This window comes from Coptis chinensis, chromosome 2 (assembly GCF_015680905.1).
Source record: "Coptis chinensis isolate HL-2020 chromosome 2, ASM1568090v1, whole genome shotgun sequence".
NCBI lineage: Eukaryota > Viridiplantae > Streptophyta > Magnoliopsida > Ranunculales > Ranunculaceae > Coptis > Coptis chinensis.
The window spans coordinates 86,356,940-86,382,383 of NC_141457.1; the positions used below are offsets into that span (position 1 = coordinate 86,356,940).

At 43.7% G+C, this 25,444-nt stretch overlaps 2 protein-coding genes and 1 pseudogene across 2 annotated transcripts; all 3 read right to left on the reverse strand.

Annotated features, from left to right (window-relative positions):
• Positions 1 to 25: 25 nt before the first annotated feature.
• On the reverse strand, positions 26 to 9,463 carry LOC147518551 (uncharacterized; annotated as a pseudogene).
• A 653-nt stretch (positions 9,464 to 10,116) lies between these two features.
• LOC147518552 (uncharacterized) lies at positions 10,117 to 11,231 on the reverse strand. The gene is made up of 2 exons (XM_086594787.1): positions 11,000 to 11,231; positions 10,117 to 10,786 (listed from the first exon to the last, which is right to left on the reverse strand). Exon 2 carries the CDS (start codon positions 10,739 to 10,741, stop codon positions 10,316 to 10,318), a length of 426 nt encoding a protein of 141 aa, XP_086450913.1. The 5' UTR covers positions 10,742 to 10,786; positions 11,000 to 11,231; the 3' UTR covers positions 10,117 to 10,315.
• An 11,468-nt stretch (positions 11,232 to 22,699) lies between these two features.
• Positions 22,700 to 23,687, reverse strand: LOC147518553 (uncharacterized). The gene is made up of 2 exons (XM_086595013.1): positions 23,193 to 23,687; positions 22,700 to 23,122 (listed from the first exon to the last, which is right to left on the reverse strand). The coding sequence occupies exons 1-2, from the start codon at positions 23,679 to 23,681 to the stop codon at positions 22,700 to 22,702; spliced, it is 912 nt and encodes a 303-aa protein (XP_086451139.1). The 5' UTR covers positions 23,682 to 23,687.
• Positions 23,688 to 25,444: the final 1,757 nt, after the last annotated feature.

The following is a 25,444-nucleotide window of genomic DNA, read 5'->3' on the forward strand; positions in this document are numbered from 1 at the left end:
GAAAATAATATAAGAAAAAGACATCCAAGTATTAGTTGTTGACTTGTTGCAGAACCCAACTTATTACGTACCTTACCCGTAGCATGCAGCAAGAACTCGTGAAGCATCCACACATTCGTAATTGGGATCACCCTTCGCAAGCACAAGCAAATCCGTTTAATTTAGACATAGTTTCTGGCTTTCTGCAGTCACCGAAAAACCCTTTTTATCAATTTCTTTAAGAAATCGCACTTCCTTAAGAGTATCTTTTTCAACAATTAATCCCTGGATCATGCTATTGTAAGTGAGCTCATCCGGTGCAATACCCTTTTCTTCCATTTCTACGAACAAATCCTGAGCTTCAGATATCATCCTTTTCTTGCAAAAACCGTTGATCATTATGTTATATGTTATGGTGTTGGGCTGCAAATTTTTGGCAATTAAGCTACAAAAGATCTCCTTTGCCTTACTAAGTTCCCCAGCATTGCACATACTGTCGATGATGATGTTGTAAATACCACAATATTGGCTTTTATTCCATTCTTTTCCATCACAAGGAACAACTCCATAGCTTCTGAAACACAACCATGAGTAAACAATCCGTCTAACACTGCCCCATATGTGACAATATCGGGACTCAGCCCATGAATTGGCATGTCATTGAAAACATTTTGTGCATCCACAATTCTCTCAACCTTGCACAGGCCAGTTATAACAATGCTGTATGTGAAGTTGTCAGGTTTTAAACCCTTGCTAGTCATATCTTTAAAAAGTTGCATGGCCTCATCTAATCTCTTAAGTTTGCAGTAAATGTTAATCAACATATTATAACTTACAACATTAGGTTCCACACCCCTTTCCACCATTGAATCAAAAACTTGTACTGCCTCTTTCATTTTACCATTCAAACAATATCCATCCATCAATGTATTGTAAGTGACTGTGTCAGGTGCTACCTTTCTCTGAATCATCGTCTCCAATAGCTTGTGAGCATCTTCAACCACCCCTTTGTTGGAATCTCCAAGTGTATTTCAAAACACTTGTGTGTTGTTTAGTCCCACATTGAATCAAAAACTTGTTTAAACCCTTGCTAGTCATATCTTTAAAAAGTTGCATGGCCTCATCTAATCTCTTAAGTTTGCAGTAAATGTTAATCAACATATTATAACTTACAACATTAGGTTCCACACCCCTTTCCACCATTGAATCAAAAACTTGTACTGCCTCTTTCATTTTACCATTCAAACAATATCCATCCATCAATGTATTGTAAGTGACTGTGTCAGGTGCTACCTTTCTCTGAATCATCGTCTCCAATAGCTTGTGAGCATCTTCAACCACCCCTTTGTTGGAATCTCCAAGTGTATTTCAAAACACTTGTGTGTTGTTTAGTCCCACATTGAATCAAAACTTGTTTAAACCCTTGCTAGTCATATCTTTAAAAGTTGCATGGCCTCATCTAATCTCTTAAGTTTGCAGTAAATGTTAATCAACATATTATAACTTACAACATTAGGTTCCACACCCCTTTCCACCATTGAATCAAAAACTTGTGCTTGCCTCTTTCATTTTACCATTCAAACAATATCCATCCATCAATGTATTGTAAGTGATCGTAGGGTGCTGCTACCTTTCTCTGAATCATCGTCTCCAATAGCTTGTGAGCATCTTCAACCACCCCTTTGTTGGAATCTCCAAGTGTATTTCAAAACACTTGTGTGTTGTTTAGTCCCACATTGGTGAATCACCACTAGCAAGTGAGGTATATGAGGTGATCCTCTAGCATAAGGGCGTGCCCTTAGGGTACAAAGACTTTTGTGTTAGGAGGGAGGACTCACCCAAAGCCACACACACGCCCGCCCGCACCACGTCGTGTCGGGTTCGGGCTTGGGCTGTTTGTCTAGTGGGTAGTAAATTACCAATTGCCTAAACTTGGTTTTGTGAAACCGACTTGGAGAGGTGTCCTTCTCCCTCTATGATAACCGATCATACCTCTATATAAACACTGCTGTGTTCATAGAGAGAGATCAATCATAGAACACAGAGAGAGAGAACTCGTGTATACCGAAGAAGTCGCGGCCGCCATCGCCTCTATATTGAGAGAGAGAAGTCATCTGCTTTGTCTCTATACACCCGTAAAACGTAAACGTAACTTCGTGGATCCGTCCCTTCATCACACCCTACACGAATCAGAGAAACAGATAAGTCTTTAATTGCTTTATTCTTCTTCTCTTCTCTTCTTCTTCGGCGCCCGAGAGAGTTATATTGCTGTTCTAGAGGGTAGTCCGTTCTAGTGCAAAGTCAGCCGCTTTGTTAACCATTGAATCTGTGAGGAAGACGCCACCGTTGCCTTTCTACACCATTGGAAGGGGCTTAAATCTTTCCTTAAGGGCCTAATCCGCCTTGGTTATTACCTATTATTCGTCATTGTCTTCTATTGTTTTCTTTTATCCGCATACAACAATCTTAAGGAAAGATCAAGATGTCTACACTGTTGACACCACCGATCAAAGAAACCAATTCGAGTCATGGAAGTTACTTTCGTCTATGAGAGATCTTTGCACCTCTCTTGAATGCTCGCGAACTTACCTAATGTGTCTAAGATTGAATCCTTCAACGGTTCACACTTCAAGAGATGGAGAGAAAGGGTGTTCAGCCCTAGATGTACTCAACTATGCAAAGTATCTCATCGATCAAAGACCCATGGAGGGTTCTAATGATTTCGAAAGAAATCAAGCCGCTTGGCTCAATGGGAATAAGGTATGTCGTCATGCTATTTTGAGTACCTTGTCCAATGAAATTTTGATATTTATTGTTCAAATAAGAATGCACATGATATATGGGAGAGTTTGAACAAGAAATATATAATAGAGAGGATCTTTGGTACTTTCGGAAATATGCTATTGGGACTTTTCTAAAGTTCCATATGAGAGAGGATAGAGATGTAACGCCTCAAATCCATGATTTTCATGTCTTCGATTAATGATTTGAAAACCGAGGGTATTAATTTACCCGAAACCTTTGTTCTTTGGATGTTTGATTGAGAAACTCCCCGAAGTCTTGGAAACACTATAAGAATAGTATGAAGCATAAGCGCAAGCAGATGACTCTTGAGGATGTGATCATTCACATTCACATAGAGGAAAAGAACAAGACTCGGGATGTGGTGTTGTCTAAGGAATTCCATTCTAAAGCCAATATCATTGAAGGTAATTCCAGCAAATCTAACAAAACCTCTAAGAAGCAGAAGTCCAACAAAAATAAGAATTTCAAGGTCAAAAGCACTTCTTTTAAAAGGAGTGGTACTGGCAATGGAAATTGTTATGTTTGTGGTAAACCTGGACATAGGGCTTTTCAGTGCAGACACAAGAAAGACACTGATGATCCTCTCAATGCTAATCTAGTTGAGGGAGATGATATTGTTGCTGTTGTTGTGTCACAAGTGTTCATAGCCACTGGGAAGAGGAACTGGGTACTAGATTCTGGTGCCACCCGCCACGTTTGTGGTGATGTTGAAGCCTTCTCAGACTACATACTAGTGAAAGATGAAAAGGTCTATATGGGTGACTCTAGGTCTGTTCTGTTGAGGGAGCGGCAAAGGTTCTTCGAAGTTAACTTCGGGGAAAACCCTTTCACTTAGTAATGTTCTTCATGTTCCCGAGATTCATCGAATCTGATTTACGTGTCCCTACTTGGGAAAAGTCAAGGCGTCAAGGTGACCTTTGAGAGTGACAAGTTTGTTTCGACAAAGAATGAGGGTTTTGTTGGTAAAGGTTATTGTAATAACAAGTGGTCTTTTCATGTTGAATGTACTTGACAACATTATTATTAATAAGAATGAATGCATACGCTTTACTTGCTTGACTCTTTTTAATATATGGCATGGTAGACTAGGACATGTGAATGTTCAGTATATGAAAAGGATGAAAGCATGTGGTTTATTGTCTAATATTTCTGATTTTTCTAATGATAAATGTGAGATATGTGCTGAGACTAAAGCCACGAAGAAACCCTGCAGAACTGTGTCTAGAGATAAAACTGGATTACTAACTCTTATTCATACGGATTTGGGTGAATTCATAAGTACCATACCATGTCTAGAGGGGGGAAGTTTTATTATATTACATTCATAGATGACTTCTCTAGGTACACCATGGTATATTTACTTAGACACAAGCATGAGGCAGGTGAGATGTTTCTCAAGTACAAAGCTGAAGTTGAAAACCAGCTTAACTGTAAGATTAAGAGACTTCGGTCTGATAGGGGTGGAGAATATAAGTCTAACCCCTTCCAGGACTTTTGTGACAAGAGTGACATTATTCATGAGACTACTCCACCATACTCTCCTGAGTCTAATGGAGTAGCCGAACGGAAAAACAGAACACTAAAAGAGATGATGAATGCTATGCTTGTAAGTTCTGGAGCTTCCCTGAACTTTTTCTAATGATAAATGTGAGATATGTGCTGAGACTAAAGCCACGAAGAAACCCTGCAGAACTGTGTCTAGAGATAAAACTGGATTACTAACTCTTATTCATACGGATTTGGGTGAATTCAGAAGTACCATGTCTAGAGGGGGGAAGTTTTATTATATTACATTCATAGATGACTTCTCTAGGTACACCATGGTATATTTACTTAGACACAAGCATAAGGCAGGTGAGATGTTTCTCAAGTACAAAGCTGAAGTTGAAAACCAGCTTAACTGTAAGATTAAGAGACTTCGGTCTGATAGGGGTGGAGAATATAAGTCTAACCCCTTCCAGGACTTTTGTGACAAGAGTGACATTATTCATGAGACTACTCCACCATACTCTCCTGAGTCTAATGGAGTAGCCGAACGGAAAAACAGAACACTAAAAGAGATGATGAATGCTATGCTTATAAGTTTCGAGCTTCCCTGAACTTGTGGGGAAGCAATCCTATCTGCTTGCCATATACGAATATGATACCCAACAAGAAAACGAGGGGAATAAGACACCATATGAGTTATGGAAAGGTCATGTACCTAACCCGACATACTTAAAATGTGGGGGTGTCTTGCTAAGGTTCTTGTGAACGAACCTAAAAAAGAGAAAATTGGGACCTAGAACTGTTGATTGTATGTTCATTGGTTATGCTCATAATAGTCTTCGCATATAGATTTTTAGTAGTAAAATCGATAATAACCTTGTCGATGCTAACACTATTATAGAGAGTAAAAATACTGATTTCTTTGAGAATTTGTTTCCTTTGAAAATTGGCATTGAGAGGTTGGTAGCTCCTAGTGAACAACAATCAACAGATCCTGAAATTTCTGAACAAGAAATTCGGAAGAGTAAAAGAGACAGAAAATCCACCACTTTTGGTGATGACTTTTACACATTTCTTCTTGATGATGATCTTGTGACGTATAATGAGGCAATCAGTTCTCGAGATGCTCCTTTCTGGAAGGATGCTATACACTCAGAACTAGATTCGATTATAGCTAATCACACATGGGAGATAGTTGATCTACCTCCTGGGGCAAAACCTATACGTTACAAGTGGATCTTCAAAAAGAAATTGAAACTAGATGGTTCCATTGAGAAATACAAGGCTAGACTTGTAGTCAAGGGATTCTCCCAGAAAAAAGGCATTGACTATTTTGATACTTATGCTCCTGTAACTAGGATTTCTTCTATAAGAGTTCTAATGGCTCTAGCTGCTATTCATAATTTATTTATTCATCAAATGGATGTAAAAACTGTATTTTTGAATGGTGATCTTGATGAAGAAATATATATGATGCAGCCTGAGGGTATGATAGTACCAGGGAATGAGCATAAGGTATGCAAGTTAGTTAAGTCGTTATATGAGTTGAAACAAGCGCCAAAACAATGGCATGAAAAGTTTGACAGTGTCATGATGTCTAATGGATATCACATAAATGATGCTGATACATGTATTTACTTTAAATCTTTTAATGTGAATACATATGTGATTATCTGTCTATATGTGGATGACATGTTAATCATGAGTCCTAGCTTTGATGTTGTGAGAAACACCAAGATGTTTTTATCCTCCCAATTTGAAATGAAGGATTTGGGAGAAGCTGATGTGATTCTTGGAATCAAGATCATCAGAAACTGTGATGGCTATACGCTTTCACAAGAGCATTATGTTGAGAAGTTTTTGAAGAAGTTTAACTTTTATGATAGTAAGCACGGTATTAGACACCTTATGAGGCAAATAGTGAACTCCAGAAAAATGCTCAACATGGTGTCCTTCGACCTAGATATGCCCAAATTATTGGTAGTCTCATGTACTTGATGAATTGCACTAGACCGACATTGCTTATGCAGTTAGCGAGGCTAGCAGATACACTCATTGTCCTAGCCAGAACATTGGAGTGCCTTAGAGACTAGCCAAGTACTTGAGAGGAACAATGAATTACGGCATAAGGTTTAGACAAACTCCACCCCGTGATAGAGGGTTATTGTGATGCAAACCGGATATCGATTCTCATGATATCAAGTCCACTAGTGGTTATATTTTCACCCTAAGGTGGAGTGCGATCGCTTGGAAATCTTCTAAGCAGACCTTGATAGCTCGCTCAACCATGGAGTCCGAGCTTATTGCTTTTTAGATAAAGCAAGTGTTGAAATTTGAGTGGCTTAGAAACCTCTTGGCAGATCTTCCTATTAGTACAAAACCGCCTCGGTTGCACCTATGCATTGTGGATTGTCGGGGCCGCAATAGCAAAGGCAAAGAGCAAATTGTATAATGGGAAAAGCAGCATATTCGTCCCGAGACTACAGTCTATAAAGCATTTCTTTGGAACTGGAGTTGTGGCTCTAGATTATGTGAGGTCGAGTTAAATTTGGTCGATCCTCGACAAAACCACTTAAGGGAGACAAGTGGTTGATACGTCGAGGGGATGGGACTTTTTGCCTTAGATAGAGGCGACAGCGACCAAGAACCCCACCTATGTGATTGGAGATCCCATGAAGTAGGTTCAAAGGGAAAAACAGTCACCTCGCCGCTCGGTATGCTATTGTCTTCTTTGAGACGCCCCACCCTATGACTAGATAACATTATTGTATACTTTGTATAACTTGAATAGCAATGAGAAAAAGGATGAGTTATTTTACTCTTAATGGAATCCATAGTCCATTATTTTTATGAGATAGTGTATTTTAACGCTATGTACACTTGATGGATATCCACCCACGTGAATGTAGAACTGGTCGGTTCTTATGAGTATTCGGTAAGTACTCTAGAGCATTCACATAACACAGCCGTATGAGGGCCAAAAAGCGCAACACCGTAGAACAGGCATATAATGAAGGAGCAATGTGGGTGCATGTCCTCTATTTTACTACAAGGGAATGTTGGTTCAAAGATTTTTTAATCCACCACTTTCACGTATTATAAGACATGTTACCCTATGACTGGTTCAAGCCCGAAAAGCACCAGTATCTTATGCATTGTTTTTTCGATTCTCTCTGGCATTTCGTTAACCCATTTCTTTTGTAATATCCTATTCCAAAATAGTGGGGGACTATTAGTATTTTGAAATAGTAGGGGATTGTTGGAATCTCCAAGTGTATTTCAAAACACTTGTGTGTTGTTTAGTCCCACATTGGTGAATCACCACTAGCAAGTGAGGTATATGAGGTGATCCTCTAGCATAAGGGCGTGCCCTTAGGGTACAAAGGCTTTTGTGTTAGGAGGGAGGACTCACCCAAAGCCACACACGCGTGCGCCCGCCCGCCCCGCACCGAACCGAGTCGGGCTTGGGCTGTTTGTCTAGTGGGTAGTGAATTACCAATTGCCTAAACTTTTCTTCTTTTTGAACAAGTTTCTATTTTGAGTCCCACTTCGGTTGGATTACGTCTCATAGTTTGAGAGTTCTACTTCAACTTGGTTTTGTGAAACCGACTTGGAGAGGTGTCCTTCTCCTCTATGATAACCGATCATACCTCTATATAAACACTTTGTGTTCATAGAGAGAGATCAATCATAGAACACGAGAGAGAGAGACGATAGAGAGAGAACTCGTGTATACCGGAAGTCGCCAGCTGCGCCTCTATATTGAGAGAGCGTAAGTCGTCTTGCCTCTATACACCAATAAAACGAAAACGTAACTTCGTGGATCGTCCCTTCCTCACCCTACACCTAATCGAGGAAACAGATAAGTCTTTAATTGCTTTATTTCTTCTTCTCTTCTCTTCTTCTGTCCACCGCCGAGAGAGTTATATTGCTTTTCTAGAGGGTAGTCCGTTTCTAGTGAAAAGTCGGGGCCGTTAACCATTGAATCTCGTGAGGAAGACATGCTTGTTGCCTTTCTGCACCATTGGAAGGGGCGAAATCTTTCCTTAAGGACAGTCTAATCCGCGCCTTGGTTATTACCTGTTATTCTGTCCTTGTCTTCTATTGTTTTCTTTTATCTGCATACAACACCCTTCTTTACAATAACAATTGATCAGAATGTTATATGTGTACACATTGGGTGAGATTCCTCGACTGGTCATGTCATTGAACAAGTCAGTAGATTTTTTCCACTGATTTGAAATGCATAGGCCACGAATCAAAGAGGTATATGTAATCACATCTGCTGCAATTCCTTTACCAGACATTTCTTGAAACAGACCGATAGCATCATTCACCCGGTTTTCCTTGCAAAGGGCGTCAATAATCATATTATACATCCCCACTTGAGGCTTTAGTTTTCCCTTTTCCAATTTCCTTAACAGCCTAAGAGCAGCCTAAGAGCAGCATCAGCATTCATAGATTTGCAAAGTCCGTTGATCACGACTCCAGAAGTAAATTCATTGAACGGATACCCATTGTCCACAATCTTGTGGAGTAACTCGACAGCTTCTACTAGTTTGCCATGCAAAGAGAGTCCCTTCCCTTAAGAATAGTGGTGAAAGTAACATTATCTGGCTCCAGCCCTCGTTTCAAAATGTTACCGAAATGGACACGACCCAAGTGGCAATAACAATTAATCAAGACGTTAAGAGTAACAAGACTTGATTGGACTCGTGCACAAGTCATTGTTTTGTACATATCTAATACAGTAGAATAACGTTTCATCTTGACGAGGGCACCTAACAGCTGAGTGAATGAGAAAATGGAAGGCAAATTGGGTCTGGCCTGAATCATACGATTGGACAGAGCCAATGCCTCGTCAAAGGTTAAGTTGCCAGATTTACACCTCTCTCTCACCAAATTCTCTAAGCGAATAAACAGGAGCAAGTGGTGTTGCTGAGTAGTAGTTTTGCTTTGGACTTAATTTTCTTCTCAACATATCTAATACAGTGGAATACTGTTTCATCTTGACACCTGATTGAATGCCAAACAGGGTCTCCTCTTGATCATAAGATTGAACAGACCCAATGCCTAGATCACCAACTTCTCTAGACGAATAATTTTAGAGCCAAACGATGAAAGAGAAAAAACCTCGAAATGAAAATCGACGGGCCTTTTTAATAGCAGTGATTACGGCCCAATAATAATTTCGTTTCTCATTCTATTCTTCATCTGCTAAGCCGCTTCACTTGGAATTTATGATGACTGATGAGAATTACTAGAGCAGACCTGTTAATCGGCGCTTTTTCAAAACTGATTTCTCGGAAATCAGACCAAATCACTACTCCGAAAACCAGTGGTAGCGCATGTCCGATTACAACTGATCACTGTAGCTTCCAGATACCTGCTCTAGTTAAAGCTAAAAGCTGTATCAAACATACCCATAGTATCTGACTTTCATATCATTGTATTTGGGAATGGTTTTAGTCTGAGCATTAATCATTCTGTTAGTGATCTGGTTTTGTTTACATGTACATATGGAGAAAAAAGGTGTATATCTTGCACTGATGCAAGTATATCAAGGTCCCCTCCTCACAGTATTCCTCTCTTCCTTCACAAGCGTGATTGTGAAATTCTCCCTACAAGGTAGAATCCGCCTGCTACAACACAGGTTGTTCTAAGAATTGAGAACATAAGTTATGCGGCATACATGTATAAGATATCTGCTAGCAATATAATTCAACTAAGGATTACTCTCCTTGTGAAGATAAAGTTAGCGACAAGACCATTACAACTGCTATAACAAATCCTGACAAATATGATCATTGATAACAAAAATTATAATTTCTACAAATCCACCTATCTGAAACAACCAATATATAAGTTAAACTGAATGTGATCAAGTTTACACTTGACATTTATAACATGTAGAAACTACACTCTTCAAAATAAAATTTTGAATGAACTTATTCCATCAGTTAAGACCAATGCCGTAAACCCATGAATCAAAATTCAACAATGAGAATTCAAAAAAGTGGAGCAAACTTGAACACCTTAGTTTTCAGCTTTCTCGTTTATCCTCTGACGCAGCTTCTTGCCCTGGTTCTTCCACCAATTCTTTTTCCACAGACTTGTCCTTCAATTCAGCTTCTTTCTCCAACTCCTTCATCGCCTCTTGTTCTGCGACTTTCTCTGCTCTAAGTATGGGCTCATAGTAATCAGGATGAGCTTCCATACACGTCTTCAAAGCTGCAGTCACTTGATAACACTTTTCAGCAATGTCTTCTTTAGCCTCTTCAGCTTCTTTAATACAATTCTCCCATGCGATAAAACTATCTTTACATCCACCTCCCTTCATATATAGGCAGAAACCACATTCCCCTTCTTCCTCTTCTTCAACCTTTTTCTCATCAATTGATGCATTCGATGGATCTTCTTCTATGCTTTCTTGATTTTGTTCAGGATTTGTTTCTACAGCTGACGCCATGGTTGTCGACAAGGTTTTAAACAAACCAATCAAACAATGACGACCCTGAACAACAATTCAGATTACTAGGGTTAACTATTTTGCTTCAAAGCATCAAACTTTCTAGGATCTGAGGCCAACATTGTAACTTAATTACTTTGTAACCCCAATTCCAGCTCAACAACAACAACATGAAAATCAAATGAAAGGAATTTTGTAACAAGGCAAATAATTACATGTAATCAAAAGAAATTAATCAAGTAGAGAGAAAAAACTTACAAATTGTGGCGTGTGTCAAAATGTTAAAGAAGAAGAAACAAGTCTTTGGAAAACGAAGAGAGTGGGTGTAGGGGTTTAGGGTTTAGAGAGAGTAGAATAAAACAATTTGTTCACTGTGCCCGATATATCGCAACTCCAGGTTATGAAATTATGATATTGTCTTTTCCGGTATATATAAAATACCCACCGATATTTTCCTTTCTTTGAAGAAAAAACGACGTTTTGGGCCACCTACTCTCACCCGTCCCAAAATCTACTTGTATGGCAAATATACATATTTGTGGCTACATTTCAGTCCACTTTCAACAAGTACTCAATCCAAGTCGAAGTGGATTGAATACTCGGATAAAAATTGAATCAACAAAAAACATTCAACCTGCAAACATCTGGCGTTCACAATAACTACATTGAGAAAATGATACTACTAGAATAGTTTCATAATCAAGATCAAATACACAGTGATAATCTGATTCTATGGAAGCTGTGATACACCTGGGCACATATCAAGTTGGAGCACATCGTTCCTTGATTCTCAAAATAACTGTGAATACACTGCAACGTGCAATTCACCAAAGAAAACACGTCAAGTAGATTTAACTATCCAAAGTTGATCTAATAGAGACTGTTAGTTCTAATTATCAGCTAATATAAATATACACTTCAGACAGCAGTTGCTGCTTTCAAAATGGATCCTTTCCACTTAAACGATGATGATCACCTTTCCGATCATATATGAATCGAGTTCATCTCTTCGACAGCTTCCCTGTAAAAATGGTAAATGAAGGAATGAGTTAAAATACTTTACGAAAGAAATAAACTAGGGAACAAATATGTTTAACTTAATACTTGCTCTTAGATGTGCAAGGATTCTAAGCTTAGTCCTACTTAGGTAAAATCTTTGACATGAGTTCCCTATTCCACAAGAATGGTTGTAGGGGAGTGATATTCTCTATCCAGCACGCGCCTAACATGGTGGAAATAACACATCGACCTATGGATACAGGTCGCATCCATGAGCTAGTAGAACGCTACATACAGATCGCAATATCATGCGAACTACGCTAGGAAGTGACACAGACCCCCTATCCATAAGCAATCATGACTAAAGGGTACTTGTACATATCTTGACCGTCGACCATCGGTCACGCGACGCAAGTTACTTGGGTACATTTGCCGCTCCACATCATTCTGGCAGACCTATGAGAGCAGGTTCTCCACGTGCTATCCTAATCTCCACCCCTCGTTTAGGACATCCTTTTACGCGTGGAAAGCAAGGATACACTCTCAATCTCTATAAATACCTCTCCTATGAACTACGCCCGGACGATTCTACTCTCCCCGGACAACCCGAGTAAGATCGTAGGCGGTTAAGCTCTCAAGTCGAACTTCGGTCTCATCGATAATCTATTCCGGTCCCCAGACTGTTTGTAAGGAAAACCATATCACACCTTTACATTGGCGTCGATGCGTGGTCACCGATTACTTGAGAAACCGGACCATTTCCAAATAAATCTGCAGCCAAAACTCTTAAGCCCACGAAGCATGGCAAGCCTCGGCTCAACTCCACCTTTTAGCGGGCCAACTAGGGGCGGTGAGCGAGCAAATAGCCGAGCTCGGGCAAAGAAAACATCACACTCGCGTACCGGTGGACACCACGAGAACCCACTAGGAGTCACCGCAGAGGACGACGTCATCAACGTCAGTCAACAGATCACTGAGCTGAACCAAAGGCTCGACAAAAACACGGTAAAGAAAGATTCCACCTAGATAGTGCAAAAGATGTTGAAAACCTACTGGTAGCGATCTCCATTTTTCGCTGAAATCGCGCGACAAAGTCTCTCCTCCAGACTTTGTCCAACCACGGTTCCCGATGTACGACGGCCGCACATGCCCAGGCAAGCATATAGCACGATATGTTCAAAGTCTTGCCCTCTACAGCGCACCAGAGTTCGACCATCTCCACTGCAGACTATTATCGGCGAGTCTAAAGGATGGCCCACTCGATTGGTTCTTCTCCCTCGAGGCAGACTCCATAAAAGCTTCGAGCGACTCCGCGACGTTATAAGCCAAGATCGTCCACACAACGGGCGTAAGAAGGGTGATCTCAATTCACTCTTTCCATTTCGCTCTTGGCAAGGAGGAAACCTACTGACTCCTTCCTAAGCCGGTTCAAAAAGAACTCTTGGACATGGAAAGCGGCCTCAAAGAGTCATTTGTCGCAGATGGCTTTCACAACCGCTGCCGCGACCCCATTAATACCGACCTAACGGATCGCTCACGAAGAGACCGGCCCGAAGCCGACGCTATCAAGCTTGAGTTGATAAATACATCAAGCTGCAAGAGGGTCTGAAAAAGCAGAACCAAGAAGAAGAAGAAACAGAAGAAGGAAAGGTTTACGAGATAACATCATCCTCTAAAAAGCGTCGCCGACAACAAGGACAACCCTCCAAACCCAAACCAAGCAATGACCGAGAGTTCGCCGTGCTCACCAGATCTCCTAGTTACATACTAGAGAAGATCAAGCGAGCTACCTTCTACCGACCGGAGATAAAGGCGACCCGGCCAGATCGCCCGACCGACCCTATCTACAAGCGTTTCATCGCGCCAGATGCCATGAGACCGACGTGTGCTGGGGGCTCAAACATTATTTGCAAGACCTGGTCGAAGCCGGGCACATCAAGCAGTACACCAATATACCCAACGGTGACCTGCGCCACAAGCTCATGGCCCTGAGAATCTGACGAGTCCCCACCCCCCCGGGCGCGATGTCACACCGAATTTCCGAATTCGGGAAAAACATTATTTGTTCGATTCTTCGATCTCCGAGGTGTGACGACTCTCAACTTCCAAAACCCATAAACAGCGGTTTTAAATATGCGGATAATTAAAAACCAATAAAAATTTTAACTTAAACAAATGTCCTCTTCATTACAAAAATTTACAAATAAGATTAGGTTACAAATCTCTTTTCAATAACTCCTTATTTAAAATTACAAATGAAAGTACAAATACATTGTCTAGACTGAAAATCTATATCACCTTAAGGGAAAACAAAATACATCCTGAAATGCAATGCTAACGCAAACCACAAGCAGTTGTTCCACCTTCTTCAACACTAAACTGTCAAAACTTATCAACTATGTTCATTAATGAACACACCCGATAAGCAAACATGCAAAATCGGGTCAAGATTATAAAAATTGGTGTGAGTAGCTCTAAAACAACATATACTTATACAAATATATCCATAATCCATACGGGCAGTTAGTTCCTCCAATCGGCCTTTAACTTTCAGCGACTAATACAACATCTTTAAGTACAATAATCTAGGCGGTAGTTCCTCCATCGAGGCCTTTAACTTCCCACTAACCACACAACAAACTATCGCATCATAAATAAGGCATTTAGTTCCTCCACGAGGCCTTTTAGGTTATAACTAAACTACTAACCAACCCGGACATATACAATCATCTATCTAGAGATATATTATTTACCAACATATTACCATAATTATATTAGTTTAGACTTTCTTTGTGTGTCCCTAAAATCACGTCGTATCTATGTCTTACCTAGTTTCCCTGGCTACCACAATCGCTACCCAACGCCGAACATGTACATCCACATGCCTCCCCTTACATAATGAACCACTCCGTGCGTAACCACCCTGAGCGGGATGCCGCACACCAGGTAAATCCTCACATGGAAGCAATTATGTAAGTAATGCCACTATTCGGCATAAAATATCGCGCATCATCGTTCTATTTTGCGAACGGAATAATCAAGCCACTATTATTCGCTACGCCGGAGGGTCATTCAACTTTTTGAAGCGCCAAACGGGACGCAGCCGAAAGGCCATTCAGATTAACTGAAACGCCAGAAGGGCCAATCACATGAGTTGTGGTAGTCAGGTTCTAGGATTTTCGTTACGTAATTTATTCAGGTATTATATATTAATGACTCATAATAAATTCCACTATATCACGTGCAGGTCAATTACCTTATTGCACTAAGCCATGATATATAGAAATATCTCAGTTATTTCACATAACCACTTTCCGACTTTCACGTGCCAATATATTATTGCACTTCACCACATCCACAATATAATGTCTCCTAACATCTCAATAGCGTCACGTGTCAAAAATACACAACATCAATGTCAAATCTTTCTTAGATAATGACAACCAAATTTATACTAGCTTCCACAGCATTTTATTACTATATGTGTCCATATAATATACAACATAAAACGTAGCACAATTAAACAGTCCACAGTCCACAATCAAAGCCCAATATTTATATGCTTTACACACTACTCACGTCAAATCTAAATTAGGTAATGACAAACCAAGTTATACAATATCGACAATATTTTATTACTATATTTGTCCATATAAATCAAATATGTGAAAAACTGGAAAAGTCAACATTCCACAGTCAAAGTCAACAGTCAAAGGTCAAAGTCACCGGTCAAAGTCAACAGGTCATGGTCAAAGTCAAAGTCAACATGGCCTGGTCAAAGTCAACATATCATGGTCAAAGTCAAACTGTCATGGTCAAAGTCAAATTGTCGTTTTCGTGTTCGACAAGTCCAGGGTCATAGCCATGGTTCATGGCTAAAGGCAAAGGTGTATGGCTCATGGGCTCATGGCCAAGGTCATGGTTCGGACCCAACTGGCCAAGCCCAAACCTTAGAACCCGAAAGTCTAAACATTGGAGAACCCATATAGATCTATTTTAAGTCCTATGGACTGGCCCCAAGCAATATTAGAAACTGGCCCAAAATAGTTAAGTGATCGGGCCCAAAGGAAACTAATTAAACTGGTCCAACACACAAATGGTTCGGCCCATCAATTTAACTGAACTGGTCCACAAATTAAAACCAAACCGGGCCCAATCAAAACTTAATTAAACTGATCCAAAAATTACAAAACAAATAGAAAAAAAGCCCAACCACTTAAATTAGATTTCGGCCCACAATCCTCTAACTAGCTAAGGCCCAAACCGAAACCCAAAGGTTTTGGCCCAAGGCCCAAAGCCCAAATCGTCAACAGTGCATCTTCTTCCCCAATTCTCCTCCACCACCACCAAAATCGACCGGCCACCACCTCCACTCGACCACCCATTTTGACCCCGCGGTTTCCCTCCTCATCACCAACCAAACAACATTGATACACACCAAAACAAGATTCATTACCTCGATTCCCTTTCCTCAAATCTAGATCTATAAACTGTCGACCTCCATTAAAGCTTGTTTCAAGCTTCCAACAGCCACCATTTACCTCCTAACATTCACACCTACATCAACAACCCACCAAATCAAAAAAACAATTAACACATTATTACTGGAGTGTTTAGGGCGAGCCGCCATTAATGGAGCTCCGAGCTTCAACAGCCCAGTAAACCGACCGTCGCGCCCCATCACCAACAATACTTAACCCAACCAATTGAACGTCACTACAACCACCATTGTTCAACACAAAAACAGACAGGCGACGCCATAAAAACTGGTTCTCACCTTCGACAGCCTCCACAAAATTCAAACCCGACCTCACCCATCATCTACCAATAATAATCAATAGCATAGCTAACAAACACACCACATATTAAACACAATACAAGTTTAAAACCGTATATAGCGCCATTGACGTCTGTCGAAGCTTAAACAGCCCAACATCAACCAGCGAAAATTTACTATATAACCAGTGTGGAATAATCTACAACAGTTCCAACAGTTTAATACAAATCCGAAATTTAACAAAATTTAATATAACAAATGGCACGAAGTTCAACACAACGGATAATGAACAATATCAATACACATAAAACCATAAGTTCGGTGAAATAGCAAAATAGCTACTCACCTGTATGAACAGCTCCTACGAATTTCTCCGAGTCCGAGCCGTCGCGCTCCACCCTCCAGAAATCCAGCTTTCATCTCTGCCTCCATTTTTAATATTTTATTATTCTCTTAACCCTATTTTCTAGAAAAAAGTGTTTATATACTTGGGTCCGAAACCTAAGCCCAACACAGACTCGGGCCCAAAACCAGGCCCACGTATCCCGAGTCCAATCCGACGAATTTTGAAAATAAATAAATAATTAATTCATAAATAGAAAAATACGTATTTAAAAATACGGGCGTTACAGATCCGCGGTCCCAAAGTCGTCCTCACAGCAGAGGACGCTCCAGAGAACGCTCCCGTCAAGATCGCCGTCAAACATCAAGAGGTCACGAGCATGACAGAACCATCCACATGATCACACTCCAAGATGATTCCGTCTCGAGTTCGCGAGAAAAAAGAAGGCGCGGCGGTGCCCTCCATGAAGTGTACAACTTTTCTTCACAAGCCGCTCCCGCCGCGATTCGGGGACGAGAGCGGGGAGACATCACCTTCTCGAGGCCGACCTCACAAAGGTCCGTCTCCCGACAACGACGACTCGTGGTCTACGTCAATCAGTGGATGACCGGACATCGTCAAAGCGAGTTTTGATCGATCCTGGCAGCTCCTGCGATATTTTGTTCTACCACACGATCCAAGAGATGAACCTACCAAAGTCGGTCTTCATAGACCCCATCGCACCCCTCTTCAGATTCAACGGCTCCAGGGCCTATCCAATAACAGTACTCCCAGTCTCGGTGGGCTCCCGATAAGACAAGGTCAGCTTCAATACGCGTTTCAGCGTCCTAGATACCAAGTCGTCCTACAACGCCATTCTAGGACGACGGTGGATCCATCAAATGCAGGCAGTACCGTCCACTTTGCACCAAGTGCTCCGTTTTCCGGGCCCAACGGGAATGATGGAGCTTCGAAGCAACCAGCTCGAGACCCATCATTGTAATCAGATCATCGCAGCAAACAAGATCGCTGAACCTCCCATCACCGTCGGCAACAAGCCCACCAGCTATACGATGGCCAAAGACTTAGTGGTCGAGAGTGAGCCAAGACGCAAAAGCGAGCGCGGGGCTCCAACAAGAACTTCCTCTCACCAGCCCGGATCCCGACCGCTACCAAGGCAGCTGTCGTACCAGCATTGCAAATCCTTGAGGTCGCCCCAGTGGAGAACGTCGCGTGCAAACAAAGTCTCGAGGTCGCACTACCAGCTCTCATACAACCAGCGGAGTTGCAGCAAACCACCCCAGTTTCTGTTGTCACGGCAACAGCTGTCACTTTTGACCCTGTTGTCGTAACCACAGAAGACGCTCCAGCTCCTACGGCTATTCCAGCCAGTCATCAGACCGACCAAAGATCGGCAAAGTGCAATCCTCCGAGCACTTTCGAGCGTCGAGAACCAAACACCGACTTAAAAGCGAGCAAGTGAATGGGGGCGAAGAGCGACCCTAAACTCGTCTATGTCGGGGCTAACCTCGACCCCACACTTAAGGCTCATCTTGTAAATTTTCTGTCCATGAATAAAGATGTGTTCGCTTGGTCGTATATCGACGTGCCTGGTATAGACCCTAGCGTTGCATGCCACCGGTTAAACGTCAACCCTGGTGCCAAACCAGTTCGACAACGACCTAGAAGATTGTCTTTACGCTTTCAAAAAGCAGTCAACGATAAGGTAGATAAACTCAAACAAGTAGGTTTCATCCGGAAGGTCGATTACCCAGAGTGGGTCGCAAACATAGTGGCAGTTCCGAAAAAGAATGGTACAGTCCGCTTGTGCGTCGACTTCACCAACGTCAACTAAGAAACTCCAAAAGACAGCTTCCCACTACCCAGAATCGACCAACTAGTCGATCAGACTTGTGGGCACGAGCTGCTCTCATTCATGGATGTATATAGTGGGTACAACCAAATACCACTTGCTGAAGAAGATCAGGAGAAGACCTCATTCATCACTGAGCAAGGAATTTATTGTTACAATGTTCTCCCGTTCAGACTGAAAAATGTAGGGGCGACATATCAACGACTTGTAACTGACATGTTCCAGGACATGTTAGGAGATACCATGGAGGTCTACATCGACGATATGATTGTCAAAAGCAAGAAAGCAGGCGACCACCTCACTCACCTCGAGCAAGCGTTCTCGGACTACTTAATTTAACCGGAATGAAGCTGAACCCAGAGAAGTGCCTTTTTGGAGCGTCCTCCGGAAAATTTCTCGGTTATCAAGTCTCGCAGCGAGGTATCAAAGCAAATCCAGACCAAATTCGGGCGTTCCTCGACATGCCCGACCCGCAAACAAAGAAACAGATACAAAAGTTGTCAGGTATGGTCGCTGCACTCAACCGATTCATATCGAGAGCATCAGACAAATGCCGACCGTTCTTACAGATACTAAAGAAATGTGAGCAGTTTTCATGGAACGATCAATGCCACCAAGCATTCTCCACTCTTAAGGAATACCTTACAACACCCCCGCCTTATCTCTTTCTATTGCACGGAGAAACTCTGGGGCTTTATCTGGCAGTATCGGATTTCGCCATCAGTTCGGTCCTATTCAAAGAGGAACACAACTCAGAAAAGCTGATTTACTTCACAAGCAAGACACTCACTCCAGCAGAGAGGAATTACTCCCACATAGAGAGAGCAGTCCTTGCTTTGTTATACTCGGCAAGAAAATTCAGACCTTACTTTCAAGCCCATCCAATCAAAGTACTTAGCGATCTCCCGTTGAAGAGGATCCTTCACAAAGAAAATAAGACCACTAGGATGGCAATATGGGTGAGAAGAATTGGGAAAGCACCACATGGACTTCGTCCCCCCGCGTCGCCGAAGGCGGCGGTCGTCGCCGCAGATTTCCTAGCGATTTTCGGTCGGCGACTTTAATCGGGGAAAAACGTAAACGAGAGGTCACACCCACAAAAGCGAACATAAAAACGGTCCGGTCCCTACGCCGATGGTTCCAACAACCCCGGCGGCGGTGGTATCGATCGCTTTTTAGTATCCCCGAGGGAACTATGGTAGAGAAAGCAGTCCGCATCGACTTCGCAACTTCCAATAACGAAGCGGAGTACGAAGCACTAATAATGGGAATGCGTGCGGCAATCCAGCTCGGTGTAAGGGAGATCCAAATCTTTAGTGACTCGCAACTGGTCGTTCGCCAGGTCGCAAAAGAGTACACTACCAGCGAAGGTAACCTTTCCAAGTACCTTCAAGTTGTTAATGATCTGCTTTCTTCTTTTAGCAGAGCTACGATACACCATTTTTTGCGTGACGAGAATCGTCACGCAGATAGCTTAGCATACCTAGCGACCCAGACACCGAATTGTGCCCCTAGACAACTGACCATTGAAGTGGTCAATCGACCAGCTTACCAAGCGGACCATGTCTTGGCAATCAGCGACCTGTGCCCACTCTCTGAAGATCAGATGAGTCAAACATGGATGCAGCCTATTATACAATACATCCAGCACGACACACTTCCAGATGAGCGTACCAAAGCCAGAAAGGTCCCACACCAGGCACGTAGCTGTTGTTTGTTGAATGATAGGTTATTCCACAAGTCCGCAGGAGGACCTCATCTGAGGTGCATCAGTCCAGAGCAAGGTCAGTTAATTTTTGCCGAGATCCATGAAGGAGAGTGTGGCAATCATGCCGGAGGTCGCTCATTGGCCCACAAAGCGATCTCCCAAGGATACTTCTGGCCCCGTATGCAGATTGATGCCAAATCGTATGTCCTCAAGTGTGTCAAATGTCAAACATTTGGTCACAACATCATACAGCTAGCCCGCGAATTGATCAACATCGCGAGCCCTTGGCCGTTCCACATGTGGGGCATGGACATTATGGGACCATTCATCCCTCAGAAGAGCACCGGCTTCCGCTTCGTCCTTGCTGCCACAGATTATTTCACTAAGTGGGTCGAAGCAATTCCGTTGGCACACGTCAAAGAATCACATGTCAGGAATTTCATTTGGACTCATATCATCACCCGGTTTGGCTTACCACACACACTGGTGATGGACAATGGCTCCCAGTTCAAAGGCAAAACAGTCAAAGAGTTTCTGGCCAAGTGGAAGATCGTTCATGCCTTCTCTACGCCCCAGTACGCCCAAAGCAATGGACAAGCGGAGGCCAGCAACAAAGCCATTCTAGAGAATCTGAAGAAGAAAATTGAAAAGAACAAGAGCCAATGGCCAAATCAGCTCAAGAACATACTATGGGCTCATCGCACTACAGCTCGCTCCAGCACCGGCGAATCACCATTTTCCCTATGCTATGGTACAGAAGCCGTCATCCCCACCGAGCTGACAATCACGACAACCCGATCTGAGCTTGTCGAGTCAGGCCTGAATGACTCAGTTTTAGCTCGAGAGGTCAACCTCCTCGAGGAACGGCGCGATCTAGTAGCCATCAGAGTAGCATCCTACCAACAAATCCTAAAGTGATCCTACAACAAACGAGTACATCCTCGATCTTTTCAACCTGGGGATCTCGTTTTGAAGAAAACTCAAGATGACTCTAAACTAGCACCAACGTGGGAAGGCCCTTACATAGTGGAACGCGTCGTTGGCAATGGAGCGTATTGGATTAAAACCCAGGAAGGGAAGTTGCTGCCACGACCTTGGAACACATACTTACTAAAACAGTTTTACCAGTAGTGGCATTATGTATTGTAATTCATGTCCACATGTACTACAAGCTCAAGTGTAAGCTACTGAAGATTGTTATCATAAACTGCGGTTTTTTTACTCAAATCTCCAAGCTAAGCCACTCGCACCACAAGCATCATACACACGCTCTCAAGCGAGCAGAACGCTCTCAGGAGCTTATAGGCTCATCGCCTCTCCGAATCTCGCTAATGTTGAGGACCTATACTCCTAGGATCAACTCAGCGAGAACGCTCTCAGGAGCAGCATGCCCTCAGGGGCTACACACGCTCTAAAGCGAAAGCGAACGCCTCGGGGAGCTTATAGGCTCATCGCCTCTCCGAATCTCGCTAAGTTGAGGACCTATACTCCTAGGATCAACTCAGCGAGAACGCCTCAGAGCAAACACACCCCGGGGGGCTACACACGCTCTCAAGCGTTTAACGCTCTCGGGGAGCTTACAGGCTCATCGCCTCTCCGAATCTCGCTAAGTTGAGGACCTATACTCCTAGGATCAACTCAGCGAGAACGCTCTCAGGAGCAGCACGCCCTCAGGGGCTACACACGCTCTCGAGCAAGCAGAACGCTTTCAGGAGCGTACAGGCTCAGCGCCTCTCCGAGTTTCACTCGTTGAGAACCTATACTCCTAGAACCTACGTAAGAACGCTCTCAGCGACCAACACGACCTCAGGAACTCAGAGAGGCCCGTTCCCCCTAAGCCTAAGCTAGTCAAACACTTATATCTCCTAGATCGCTCTCCCGAGCAATACTAAACAAGCATAACACTTTACGAGAACACATCTCATAAACAAGTTCAATGAAATAAGTAAGAAATACCTACAGGCGGTCAAGCATAAGATAAACATCAAGCATACAAGTACCATGGAGCTATACAACAAGTTTTCGATAACCAGTTCAAACCCACCGATCTGCTGGGTTTACCCAGGAAATCCAGATCGGACAGGCGAACAGAGAAAGCAAAATTAACGAACTGCCACTTTCGTGGAGACCAGTTCTCCGTATAAAAGAAAAGCGAACTGCTCAGGGCCAGCCTGAAAACACAGCTCTAATGTTTAACCCTCGTAGGGGCAAAGAACAGACATATCATTTCAACACGAACCAAATTTCTTACCAAGAAGCAGAATCAACATCACGGAGCACTAACCACATGCTTGTCTTGAGGAGCAGCGCTGGTTGAAGGAACATGCCTCGCAGCCTGCAGAACAACGCAGCGATACCGTCCCCCTTGAACCCCATCCGCCTTTAGTCACCGACAATACTTTCGCCCAAATTTTGGCATACTCACTACAGGCCGTGGTATACGCGCTTTGAGCTTTGCGAGCAACCCGCTGACATCGCTTAGCATACTCAGTGACTTCTGCTACCTCCATTTGCAGCTCAGCCATCTCAGCGACCAGCCTAGCGTTCTCATCAACAGCAGCACGGTGCTTCGCAGTCATCGCGTCAAGTTTCCTCTTGTCGGCCCCCCAGGCAGCTCGCAAGCATCCCAGCTCGACCCGGGAGTTGACATCAGTATCAGCACGTTGCATAGCGTTCTTGAGTTTATCATACCCAGCCAGAAACTACAAGGACAGAGTCATAATCAGAATCACTTAAGAAACAAAGTGACGAAGCTGATAAAGGAATACTCACCAAACAACTCGCCATATCCATAGTCCCCAGCAGCGTGTCCATGTCTTCATCCTCGACTTCAGCTCGGTCCCCATCTAACACGATCCCCTTCAGCAGGCTAGTCGTTATGGGCGCCGAGTGGAAGCTGCAATCAGAACGTTTTACAGCACGCTTCTTCCCCGTTCTCCCCACGTAGTAGAATTCGCTCCCCACGTCCCCAACACGAGGGAGCGAACCCTCACTAGCGACGTGACGACCTTGACCCAGGTCGTCGCTTCCCTCAGCAGCCCGATGGGAGCATTCCGCTCGCTGCGGCGACCTGAATACAATGCCGCCCGTCGAGCGACCCGACCCCCTGGATCGTTTGCTCTTCTTGCCACCAGACACAACAGCTTTCCTCTTACCGCGGTCCCCATGCACATGAGGACGGAACTCCATCTCCTCCATGAGCAGAGGGGAACTCGCTCTGACACTCCCTTCTCCTCTGACGTAGGGCAAACACCGAGCCATAATGAAAGCTGAACACAGAAAACAAAACAAAGATGGTCAGAGCGACCAGTAACTTCTACGTTCACAATCTAAACGAAAAGCGTGAAAACGCATTCGAGTAAAAGGCAAAAGAAAGAGAAACCGCGGTAGGAAGGAGAAACATTTGCAGAGGGAAGAACAAGAAGGGCAAATGCCGTTGCTCTCCCTAGACCGGTCGTATTTATTCTCACGAAACGTCTCTTCCCAAGGCACACCATTATGGCATCGAGACACCAAACGCCAGCCAACCTGGCAGCCATCATTTCATACCCCCTGACCGCCCACATCCCGACCGCGTTGCCGACGCGACTATAGCTTCGGGCAGCGCCCGTCAGTATGGAAGCATGGCCCTCATCAAGATGAACGACCTGCACCAATTAGTTTATAACAGCAGGCACACGCTTACAAATATAAATATTCCTCTCATACACAAGGCCAGCCATAAAGGGAAAGAGCAACAAGATTCACATTCATACAAGGAGCGACCTAACGACAAGAAGGGCGCCCAGTTCCATTGATCAACCGTCTTTGGCTGAGAATACTCGTGAAATCCAAAGACAATTAAACATCCAGCATCGTAATCAATAACAAAGGAAAAAAGCGAGCTGCCCAGGTCAACCTAGGAAACCAGCTCTATTATTTACGGCCAGAGGCCCATTACAACCGCATGTGCTAAACAAATGTTCTAAACATTTTCACTTAAATCTTCTCCAAGAGTAACATTCAAAACAGAGACAGAGCTTGGATCACCAGAGGACGCCACAACTGCCTCAGCACCAACCACAGGGAGATCGCTGGACCCTGAAGGCTGCTTCACTCATCGGACCAGCCGAGGGAGGGTGACACGATCGCGAGAACGGGGAGCGGCGGCTTGAGGCGGATTCGCCCGAGCTTCGCCCGAAGTCCGGCATTCTCGCTCCTCCTGCAGGTCGTCCATTTTCCTTTCCAGCTCCTCCACTTCAGCACGGATGGCGAGATAGGCTTCTTTGGCTTGCAGAGTGGAAGTCTTACATCGTTCAGCATAAGTGTTCGCCGCGGCTAGTTGGCCCTTCAACGCCTCCACCTCATGCTTCAACTCGATCGACTCGTTCACCGCAGAGGTCCTCTCCAGAGTCGGCGGTGGTGAGGCCTCAGCAAGATCCGGTTTGCCTTTTTCGCCTCTTTGCATGCCCCCATAGATTCGATAGCTCGTCCCTTAGCGACTCAACGTCCGCCTTCTCCAATTCAGTGATCCGAAAGCGGCCGTCTTCTCGGTACCCCCGACACCGATTTGGATACCGCGACAACATATCACGTTATTATCAAACAAAAGCATGTAGTGCAATAACACAGTCAAGAAGAGCGCAAAAGTTACTTACCAGGCACATCGCCTTGTCCATCCCCCTCAGGTTCGACTCCAGCTCCTTAGCATCCAAGTCCTTCCTATCACCGTCTAGGGTCATCCCTCCAGCCGGGCAAGCAGGCTATAAGGCGGACTTGTAGCTGTCGGACCTCCTCACATAGCGCTTCTTCCCGATTACCTCGTCAATGTACATCAGTTGCGCCGGTTCGTCCTTTCCAAGATCGGATCGCCCTTTACCGATCTCCTTCAGACCGACCTTTCCCTTCATCTTGCCAGAGGGATCTCCAACAACCTTGGGTCGAGCGACCTCCGGGGCAACCTCCGGGGCATCCTCACCTAGGACGCTGAAGTCGGGCATCGACCTCGCCTCGAAGCCGCGAGCAGCCTTTCCCGTTCGCAGACT

Coding starts and splice junctions, on each gene's coding strand:
- LOC147518552 (XM_086594787.1), bottom strand. CDS start 10,741: ATGGCGTCAGCTGTAGAAACAAATCCTGAACAAAATCAAGAAAGCATA.
- LOC147518553 (XM_086595013.1), bottom strand. CDS start 23,681: ATGGCTCGGTGTTTGCCCTACGTCAGAGGAGAAGGGAGTGTCAGAGCG. Junction 23,123..23,192: donor TGGATATGGCGAGTTGTTTG/GTGAGTATTCCT, acceptor CTGTCCTTGTAG/TTTCTGGCTGGGTATGATAA.